Source organism: Arachis ipaensis, chromosome B03, assembly GCF_000816755.2.
Source record: "Arachis ipaensis cultivar K30076 chromosome B03, Araip1.1, whole genome shotgun sequence".
NCBI lineage: Eukaryota > Viridiplantae > Streptophyta > Magnoliopsida > Fabales > Fabaceae > Arachis > Arachis ipaensis.
This window is the reverse complement of record NC_029787.2, coordinates 111,543,997-111,554,841: the sequence shown is the minus strand read 5'-3', so window position 1 is coordinate 111,554,841 and position 10,845 is coordinate 111,543,997. Positions and strand designations below refer to the sequence as shown.

Genomic DNA, 10,845 nt, shown 5'->3' with positions numbered 1-10,845 from the left:
TAAAAAAAAAAAAGATATTAGCACAGGTTGGTATATGTATATAAAATCTTACTTCCCATATAAGTAAAGGGACTTCAAATTAAATATAAATAAAAATAAAAAATAAACATTATTTAAATTTTTGAAATGAAAAATAACGCAAATAAATAAACAAACAAACATAAAGAATAAATGAATGAGGTGTGAGGAATTGGAATGCATGTTGAGGAAGTTCGATTTAATCGATGCAGACGTCTGAATTCGGAGCAACAGAAAGGAGAAGAAGAAGAGAAGGGGGAAAAGGAGAGTTCATTCCCCATTGTCCTTTCCTCTCTCCCTCTTCTTCGTTCGTAGATTCACGTGACCGAATCGTATATATTAATATTCTGTCGTCTCTTTCACACCTTCTCAGGTTTGTGAATTTTGATATCAACGTTATATATATATCTTCTCTGATTTATTCATTCTGTTACGTAGATCGAATGTCTTTCTCAGTTCCTTCGATTTCTCAATCTCTAGATTCGATCCTTTGCTGCTGCATTTCCATTCTCGCTAATTATACCGTAATTTTTCTTCATCTCCATTTTTTATGTTACTTTCTTCTTTGTTTTCTAAATTCACTTTACCACTTTAACGTCACACATTCGACAATTTATATGGTTAAGGAGCAGGGAAGTGGTGTAAGTGAAAGCGAAAGCATTATGATTTCCAATTAGACTTAGCTTACTTGGTATGATTTTATTTGGTTTGTTCATGTGTCCTCCCTGACTATTCAATTTTTTTCCTTTTGTATTATTCTTGAATACTTTATTTCTTTTGTTTTTGTTGTTTATTACTTTGTTTTCACACTGAACTAAGCTTTTGAACTACCTGTGGGTCTCTCGGACCAATGATTTTCCGGAAGAAGCGACTATCATGTTCTGATTTATATTTATCTGCCCTACGACCTGCCGATCAACTTTTGCTGCCCATACTCAATTATTCTAGATTTTCTGACTAGTTGTTGTTGTCAGTGAGATAAGCTTCATTTGTGTATGATTCTGTAGTAATGGTTGGCATTTGTATGAAAAACTGCCCAGGCTCTGTGCACATAAATCCTGTGTTTTCTGATTTGAATTGGATAGTCAGAGACATCAGACAATAGTTCATAAGTTCCACCATGATAGATTTGGGGATTTCATTTTTGAGGCTTTTCACTAGCCTGGATGCTTCTGGGGCATCTATTCTTGGATGGCTGATTACTGGATCATTTGGAATTTTGGCTGTCATATATGGCATTCTCAAGTGGCAGAGAAGATCATCCCTGAAATGGATTAAAGCTGCAGCCAGAGCAAAGAAGAAAGTTTGGAAGAAGTTTAAAGTACCTTTGTCAGAGCACTTGTGGGTTGAAGATTTTACTCTCAGGGAGCAGCCATCCACTTGCTGCTTCTGCTTGACTTCCCTGTGGCCTTCTCATAGCTTAGGTACCTCAACAATGACACAACGTTCTCCTATCCATCGTTGCTCTGTTTGTGGTGTTGCAGCCCATTTCATCTGTTCTCAGTTTGCAGCAAAGGATTGTAAATGTGTGGCTCAATCTGGTTTTAGCCACATTCGACACCACTGGTCTGAAAGATGGGTTAATGCAGATGAATATCATGAGATGTCTGCCTTTTGTTTTTACTGTGATGAACCATGTGGTGTTCCATTTGTCAAATCTTCCCCTACGTGGCATTGTCGCTGGTGTCAGCGCCTCATTCATGTCAAATGTCATAATAAATTGGTCAAAGATTCTGGTGATATTTGTGATTTGGGTCCTTTGAGGCGACTTATCCTCTCTCCTCTCTATGTCAAAGAAGTTGATGAAGATCCAAAAGGAGAAAAACTGAGTTCTATTATAACCTCTTCCGTTCGTGGTCAGATGAGAAAACGGCGTAATCGCAATAATAAGCATGGAGGTAGTTCGCGTAATAATAGCAAGCCACGTGACCCCTCGGTCACTGATGCAATATTGTTTGACTATGTATTGAATGGTATAGAGGATTGGGACCTGTCTGGTGATGAGATGCTCTTTGACTTCCGTCGCATGAACAATGGTAGAGTTCTAGTAAATCCTAATCCAATAAAGAAATACACATTGGTTGATTTGCCATGCGATGCAAGGCCACTTTTGGTCTTCATTAATGCCAGGAGTGGTGGGCAGCTTGGGCCTTCTCTTCAAAGGAGATTGAACATGCTACTAAATCCTATTCAGGTGATTACATTATTCTTTGATAAACAAATATGCTATTGCCTTTTGTCAAAGCTCTGACTTCTGTCATAAAGCCTGTTAGAGATATATTGTTAGGTCTTCTCCAGTGTCGTCATGGATTATATGGTTATGCTTTGGGAGTTTGTTTGATCATTGGTTGAAATTTCTTTATTCAACCCTTGTTGGTTGTTGCCCTTCATATTGCCATGAATAAATTATAGACACTAAAATTTCTTTTTCCCCAATTAATTACATTGTGGCTGTCTGTTGAATTCATAAAATTCCTGATTTCATAGGTAGACTTTAGAGCATACTTCTTAATGTATCTGTTCATAAAGGTTTAAAGCAGAGCATATACTTTGCTGCTGTTTTAAGTATTTCTTGCTCTTTAAAATTGTTGACAAGCTAATAAAAAGAATAGATACAAGGTTTTTAAGCTTTTTAGCTTAATAGCATTAAGCAGAATAACTCAATACAAATGAACCTGGAAAAAGATTTTATGTTTTCTATTATTGCTATCTTCCAGTTTGCTTGATCAAATATGGGTTCCTATCAATCCCTTGTTCTTTTTTTTATGCACTGTGTAAAAATATATGATATCTGTATTATAAAGATTAACATCTCACTAAATCCTACTTAAAAACTCCAATCATGCTAATTATTGATGTCTTCTTTTTTCCAATCTTCTGTAAACTAGTAAACGAACAATGCTTGTCTGGATATAGATTTCATGTTTCTCATTTCATATCTTTGTCCCGTTGGATGTTTCTGGTTTGGCTATTTTTCTCCTGTAGATATTTGAATTGAGTGCTTCTCAAGGTCCTGAGGTGGGACTGGAAATGTTTAAAAGTGTGCGATATTTTAGAGTGTTAGTATGCGGTGGGGATGGCACTGTTGCATGGGTCCTTGAGTCTATAGCAAGACTGAATTTTGAGTCACCTCCTCCTGTTGCAATACTTCCACTTGGAACTGGAAATGATTTGTCCAGGGTACTGAATTGGGGAAGAGGCTTCTCTGCACTTGATGGACAGGGTGGGTTGACCACTCTTCTGAATGACATTAACATTGCAGCAGTAACCATGCTGGATCGCTGGGAAGTTAAAATTACAGAAGAGAACTCTGAGGGAAACCCAAACAAAGTGAAAACTAAATCTATGATGAACTATCTAGGTATATCTCTGCAACAAATACTGTCTAGGGCGATTCTGTAAGTAACTGACATCTGTGAACTGATTTTTATAGGGATTGGATGTGATGCAAAGGTTGCATATGAATTTCATGTTACAAGACAGATAAATCCAGAAAAGTTTTCCAGTCTGGTAGATATTTCCCCTTCCCCTTTTATTTTTACCGGAACATATTCTTCCATCCTTGATAGTAATTTATCAAATTGAAATATTTATTCATGTTAGACCATGCATGACAATGTCTAGTTTGGTTTAAGCGCACCTTCTTTAACCTACCATTTTAGAGATTCAACAATAAAATTATAGTGCTGGTGCATACCACTACATCGATAAGCTTTAGCTCAAGAATTTCAAAATTATATGTTTCATGCTAGCTCTTCTTCATTAAAAATCTTGGCTATATTTTTGTTAATTTTTCCAGGTTAAAAACCTTCATAATGTATATATTTTCAGTTTGTTAATAAATTGAGATATGCCAAAGAAGGAGCAAGAGATATTATGGACCGAACATGTGCTGACTTGCCATGGCAAGTATGGCTTGAAGTTGATGGTATAGACATTGAGATTCCTAAGGTGAATTACTGATACTAAGACTTATTTTCACATTTAAGTCATTAATTAACGTTAAGAATATTGTCCAAATTTATATGTAAATCATCATTTATTAATTCTTCTTCATGCAGGATGCAGAGGGCTTAATCGTGCTCAATATTGGGAGCTACATGGGTGGAGTAGATCTTTGGCAAAATGATACTGAGCATGATGATGATTTTAGTCTTCAATCCATGCATGACAAAATGCTTGAGGTGGTATCTGTTTGTGGGGCATGGCACCTAGGGAAACTTCAGGTCTGGTATAATCTAACGACCTTTATTTTCCCCGCTTAAATATAAATCAAGTCTTTATGATGATACATTTACATAAGCATACTTATAAATAAAGCTATTTTACTCTTGTCTGTTTAAAAAAAAATTTATATGAACATATTTTCATATACGTATAAAATAATGTCGTGAATGCATTTAGGTATCATTAATAATATAGTTATGTACACAGATTTTACTCATTAAAAAGCTAGTTATCGTGCTCATTCTTCTTTAGTCAAAACTTCAATCCAATGAATTGAAGTTTTTATTCATGTTGATTATAGTCTATCATCTTTCTCCATTTGATAATCTAATTTGTTCTTAAATAAATGTTTATTGTCACTATATAATTGTTTTTGCCATTATTAGTTTATTACTATCCTTAAATTATGAATTGCTTCATTATTGTACAAACCTTTCTTTCTTTTTATATATTAACTTCTATTTTATGAATCCTTGTCTTAAAAATGACATCTAGATATAAGAAAACAATTGTAATTAACTGGTTCATGTCTTTTTACAATTATTTCATGCTTATATTTTCTGCAATGTATGGAAGATAAATTTTCAAATGTATGTTAAACTACTAAATAGTAATGATTGATTTGTTGTATAGGTCGGACTTTCACAAGCAAGAAGGCTAGCTCAAGGTAAAGTCATTAAGATACACTCTTCAAGTCCTTTCCCAGTTCAAATTGACGGGGAACCATTTATCCTACAACCTGGCTCGTTAGATATAACGCATCATGATCAGGTAATTGCACGCTTTAGGATTTTTGTAGTAAATTGACTCTCACATCCTTCTACTAAATGTTACACCTCCTATATGTGGGTTTGGAAAGTACTTCCGCTGGTTAACATTGAGTTGCTCCATTTTTCTCATAAACCCTGCGCAGTCTTCTAGGTTTAAACCAGTGATAACTCATCCAGTCATTCATGAAAGAAATCAAAATTTAGATAATCGTTTGTATTATATTCACATGGGAAATAAAGAAAGGAGAGAGGGGCTTACTACTTACGAGAAATTATAAATCCACCTAATTGGTATGCCAATTGCCGAAAGATCCTTGTAATCTAAAATTTCACTCACTAGTAAATTACATAACATGTCACATTCCCTAATAAGCGAGATTTTGAATTAGAAAGATTATTAGGCCTGATAGAGGCTATATTAACATTCTGCTATTTGTAAATTGTAATACCTACTGCAATAGTTAAGAATACTAGCAAGTGTAACACATGCAGATTAAAACAAGATTGTGATTATGCACAAGTTAAGCACTGTAAGTGTTAAAAGAGTAGATGTAATTATGAGCATCATGCATTCTCCAATACCTTCCCCAGAAGATTGATTAGTTAAACTGATCGAATTATTAACTTTTGTATGACGGTGGAAATCATGGGATTTCATTTTGCTATATTCAGGTATTCATGGTGAGGAGGACATCAGAAGATGACCCGAAAGGGCATGCAGCTGCAATTATGACGGAGGTGTTACTAGATGCCGAGTGCAAGGGCATTATCAATGCATCTCAAAAGAAAGTTATTCTCCAGGACATGGCCATCAGTCTTTCTTAATTCACCATGTTGATGTGGTTACCCATAAAATGGGTATTTTCCCACCCTTTAATCCCTTTATTATGGGAGCAATTTTTGGTAACTATCAGAGATACAGAGAAATGATATAGTTCCACAAAGCAGCAGCTAATAGACGAGAGTGAAAATTGTACGGCGGCTTGGTTATTTCTTATTTTTGTCAAGCTGTGTATATTTCTAACCCAGTGTAACATATCTTCAAGCCAGAAAGGCCCTCCTCTAATTTTTTCGGCCTTTAACGTTGATTTGCTAGGTCCTCTCATTAACTTCTAAACAAGAATCGTGCATTTGTTGACAATAGTTTTTCTTTGATGAACGTAACATTACCGTTGATTAAAATTATGATATGATAATTAAGTATTACTAGTCTACTAGCATTTTAAAATGGAATGAGTGCAATTCTTGTTAAAACAATAAATTGCTCTTACGACGGAAGTTATTATTACACGTATGGTTCATAATGATGCCCTTAAATCCTTCTTGCGGTTCACATTCATCAAGTGGCGTTAACTCGGCGTAGCTGTCATTCTGTCAATTTGTTAAGGGGGCAAACACATGTTCGAATTGGAACGAAGTTCTTCGTTTCTAAGTTGCAGAAGCTCAAGTAATTAATTAGTCACGGCTCAGGAATCGTGTGATCTTTTATTAATATTTATTGGAGGCATGTTCTGTGGGCCACAGTGATCTCAATGTCCTTTTTTTTCAAAAATGTTTGAGTGACCAAAAAAAAATCAATCCAAAATTATTTTATTTTATATTTATTAATTATATCTAAAATAAATAGATGCAGTGGGGGCCTAGCACAGATAGCATGCTTATGTGCCTCTTGCAAGCTGCACTCGAGTTCAAATGCTTATGTATCCATGTAGTGTGTGTTGAGTGTGTTGTGGTGAGTGTGTGATGCATGGATGTAATGCCTAAGATTGGAGGCAATATTAAATATAATAAGTATGTAATTTTAGATATTATAAATATTAGGTCCTTTTTTTCATCCACAAATGCATATAAATCTTCATCCTCAAAGTTTAAGCCAAACAAATAACTACGGCATCTGTGTCATGTCATCATGTGCCATGCAAACGTCGACCTAACGCGTTTATTAATCTTGAATTGGTCGATCGTTATTGGTCCTTCCTTTAGTTTCTATGTTCCATCAAAATCAAAAACATTGCATGAAACAACATAACAAACTGGTTTGCTTATTCACTGGTCTCTGGTCTCTACCTTTGTCTCTTGTGTGTGATACATAAAGTTATTTCTAGAACACGTTTTGTTTTCTTTACCATACATTATATCTTACATAGTCGGAAAGGATAACATGATAGCATCAAATTTCTTTCAAAAAAAATGTAATAGCAATATAACTAATTTTGCTTGGAAGTCAAGAATCCAATTACATTGAAAGAAGCAGCAGCTTTGTTTAGAAGCAAAAATATAACGTCAAACACAACAGAAGAAAATAAGGTGTAAAATAATTGCAGGGACTCGTAATGCATTTGAGTATGGCCTACTACAAAAATATATATATTATTACTGAAATATCTAATAATAAAAAGTACAAACAGAAAAGGCATAAAGATACAAGTCACGATTTCCAAAATATGAAGACCGAAGGTAGCATGGAAAATAATCAAAATATAAATTAAGGCGTGATAATCTAAACAATTTTTTCTAAAAAAAAAAAATAGTATTACTATTCCAAGCTTATTATACCGAATTTGTTAACTAATGTAGTTTGATTATTTGTGAGATGAGCATCATCACTTGCGACATTAGCTAAGAGCTACTGCGTCTTCTTCCTCTGAGCTCATGAGTTTCGTTTCCCAAGAAGAAGAAAACGTCAGATAGTCTCTGCATTAATTTACTCTCTCTCTCTCTCTCTCTCTCTCTTTCGAAAATCGAAATGCCAAAAGATGAAAAGGTGGAGGAAGAAGTTGATATTGCTGATCGAAGCTGTTTCCGAAGATGGTTCCTGAATTTTCAACAACTTTAAAAGCTCCATTATTACATTACACTAAAATACACCTTCTTACATATATACTTAGAAAAGAAGAGAAGAGAAGAGAAAGAAAACCATGATGTCTCGTCTCTTTCTCTTCTTTCCATGTTTAGTTTTGCATCATCATGCATCGACCTCTTGAGTCAGTGATCTTAGATGCATCTTCTGCTACATCTATGTCATTGATAGAATCCATTGCTTCTTCTTCTTCTTCTTCTCGTTAACCGTTCCAGCACATCTGATCTATCTCTCATCTCTTTCTTTAATTTCTTTCATTCATAACTCATCAATTTCCTTAATAGATATGCCTCTGCAGCAACTAGGGCATCATCAATTAAATTAATACTCCTCACTGCCATTTTCGCTGCACAACAAGATATAATAATAAATCCAGTACTACATTAACTTAAACTAAACAAGTGACCTCACATCATATTTATTTAATTATATCTATCGATATTGGATATCATAACAATAACAATAATAATAATGTAGTTATTTAAAAAATAATAAAGGATATATGAATGAAGAACCGTATTAGTATTAGTATTACTAGCTAGCTGGCTAGTTGGTGCTTTACGGGGTGGGTATCTGTTTAATTTACCTGAAGTACATTGCATTCAGATTGATGAAAATGATGCCTTTTTTCTTTCGCAGTTGAATGTATGTAAGCAGGTTCCCTTCAAATCACTATACTTTTCACGATGCAGAAGAGCCTGAAAAACGGGTTAAAAAGCTAAACAAGCAAATAAAGGTGAAAGGACTTGGAAGAAGAGAGAGAGAGAGAGAGTCAGTAAGTATATAGAAGCTATTAGCTATATAGCTAGTGGTAGAAAAGGAAGATAGATTAGAAAAAGAAAGAATTTCACATCTGATGTATGTATATATGTTAGGATACTGTTGATGGCTTCAGTGGCTTTCTTGTCCACGTGAAATAAGCTAAACATTCCTCGGGGCCCGGAGACAAAGCTACTACTACTATTTCACATTTTTATATATCTATCTTAATCATGAATTAACATACATAGATATATAGCAGAAAACAAGACACATTTTAAGCATATACTTGATTACTTGTCTCTCTTTCAGTTTGGGTGATTTCAGCTTAGTTATATCTAAATCTAATAAACTCGATCCCTTTGTTTTTCTAAAATAGGTTACTAATAAAACCATCATGTATGTTAAGCTGTACTTTCTCAATTGCTTGAAAATTGAGGGCAAAAGCTAATGAAGAAAAGAAAAGCATGCTCCAAGAACCTTACAATAATAATTCACTGCTGCAATCTTGAAGCATAACTTACAGAAGCAGTAGTGATAGATATCTATCATCATTATTAGAACAATAATGGAAAATAAAGTCTGAGCTACCTTTCAACTTGTTCTGCCTTGATGTGCATTGTTTTGGCTCACTTGCCAGTTCATTTTATTTTCCGTTGGAGTGAAAGATATTATAATTAATTTGGAAAACTTGGAGGTTGCAAAAGAGGAACTTAACATTAAAAAGAAAGTGAAAGCAAGCAGAAGCATATAGCAAAGGTTGGATGGGGGGAATGAAGCCTGGTCCGAGATTATTAGACACTTTGACTAATCATCATCAAATCAAACAATTCATGAAGCTAATAAGACCTCTCGAGCCAGACAACATTCCTCTCAACCTTAACCTTTGCAGCAGAAGCAGCCACCACCTCCCTCATGAAGAAGAAGAAGAAGAAGAATATAATGATGGAGTTTAGTTAGTTTGAGAGGAATGAAGCCTGGTCCGAAGCCCAAACCAAATTGAAGCCTCGAGCCAGCCAACATTCCCCTCAACCACCAACTCATCCTCTCTAAACCCTAACCCACTCTTTGCTTCTTTATATATACACACATGTGTGAGTCAATGAATGAAAGAGAGAGAAAAAAGCACTGACTCACACTAATAATGGTGCTTTTTAGTTACCACTCATGTTCCAAAATTAGGTTATGCAAAACGGTGTTTACTTTACACTAATAACTTACATCATCACGACATGTATATTATTATAAAATAAAATAAACAAACATACCACAAACATAACCAAAGCAAAGCGTTCCTTATTGCGTTGAAATATTATTTACCATATTCGTTCATCTACACCGACCTTAATTAAATCTATCCATATCATCTTATTAACGGAAGAGAAATAAATTTAACACTACATTAACCTGTTTTTAGTTTTTTGCATGTGTGACTTGAATTATAAAAAACAAAATAAATTAAAGGATAAAATAAAGTCCACTATACTAGTACTGTCCAAGCATGATTTGTTTGTTTCCAGGTAATAAAGTCAGAAACACATTGGAAATTTATTATGTGGTGGTGGTTGTGGTGGTGGTACGGTGGAGCAACCGAGGCGTTACTGTGTAGGAGGAGGCGTTGCATGGAGATGAGAAGGAACAAGACAAAATGAGTATTCAAAAGCACACAGCATAGTGACATAGTACAGAGACATAGAAGCAAGTCTCAATGCAAGTCTTGGGTCTTTCATCATTGCCTTATTATTACTATTATTATTGTGATCCCCACTTTCAATCTACCCTCTAACTGTACCATGCCCTTTATTATTCGCATACTATATATTACTCTCTCTACCTACCTTCATATTTCTTCTGGGACACCACACCACCTATTAAACTATCCTCATGGCTGAATTAGATAATGTCATGGCACCTCTTATTATACATACATACATACATACATACATACATAATAGTATAGATACCATGCATAGTAGCTTAATAAGTAGTATATATGGGGAAACTAATAATATTATATTATATATTCATTGAGATCTTACAGCGGTTATGCCTGCAAGTTTTACTTGCTCCTCCTTAATTGGCCTATATACCCTAATTGATGATAGCCGTTATAGTGTGATGAGAGAATTGGATCATATTATATAAATAGGAGTATCTTGGTTATGGATAACAAACCTGGACCTGGTGTAGTTGTTTCATGAACCTCCCTCC

The 10,845-nt window shown here is 34.7% G+C and overlaps 1 protein-coding gene and 1 long non-coding RNA gene across 7 annotated transcripts; one reads left to right on the top strand and one right to left on the bottom strand.

The window, feature by feature from the left end:
* On the top strand, positions 158-6,197 carry LOC107630910 (diacylglycerol kinase 2). Of its 6 annotated transcripts, XM_021119268.1 has the most exons (10): positions 160-391; positions 499-542; positions 645-709; positions 1,059-2,212; positions 3,004-3,379; positions 3,452-3,528; positions 3,850-3,969; positions 4,080-4,244; positions 4,879-5,016; positions 5,688-6,197. In XM_021119268.1, exons 4-10 carry the CDS (start codon positions 1,139-1,141, stop codon positions 5,838-5,840), a joined length of 2,103 nt encoding a protein of 700 aa, XP_020974927.1. In that variant the 5' UTR covers positions 160-391; positions 499-542; positions 645-709; positions 1,059-1,138; the 3' UTR covers positions 5,841-6,197. The 6 variants fall into 6 exon arrangements, 5 of the variants coding, with proteins under 5 accessions (XP_020974927.1, XP_016189681.1, XP_020974929.1 ...); XM_016334195.2 differs by lacking the exon at positions 499-542; XM_021119270.1 differs by lacking the exon at positions 645-709.
* LOC107630909 lies at positions 7,781-10,580 on the bottom strand. Its single transcript, XR_002359687.1, has 3 exons — positions 9,226-10,580; positions 8,462-8,573; positions 7,781-8,221 (listed from the first exon to the last, which is right to left on the bottom strand). It is a non-coding gene; the product is annotated as an uncharacterized LOC107630909 (long non-coding RNA).

Bases quoted from the DNA above. Each gene is read 5' to 3' on its own strand.
- LOC107630910 (XM_016334196.2), top strand. From the start codon at position 1,139: ATGATAGATTTGGGGATTTCATTTTTGAGGCTTTTCACTAGCCTGGAT. The intron at 2,213-3,003 runs GTGATTACATTA...TTTCTCCTGTAG, and splicing joins TGCTACTAAATCCTATTCAG to ATATTTGAATTGAGTGCTTC. The intron at 3,970-4,079 runs GTGAATTACTGA...TTCTTCATGCAG, and splicing joins TAGACATTGAGATTCCTAAG to GATGCAGAGGGCTTAATCGT.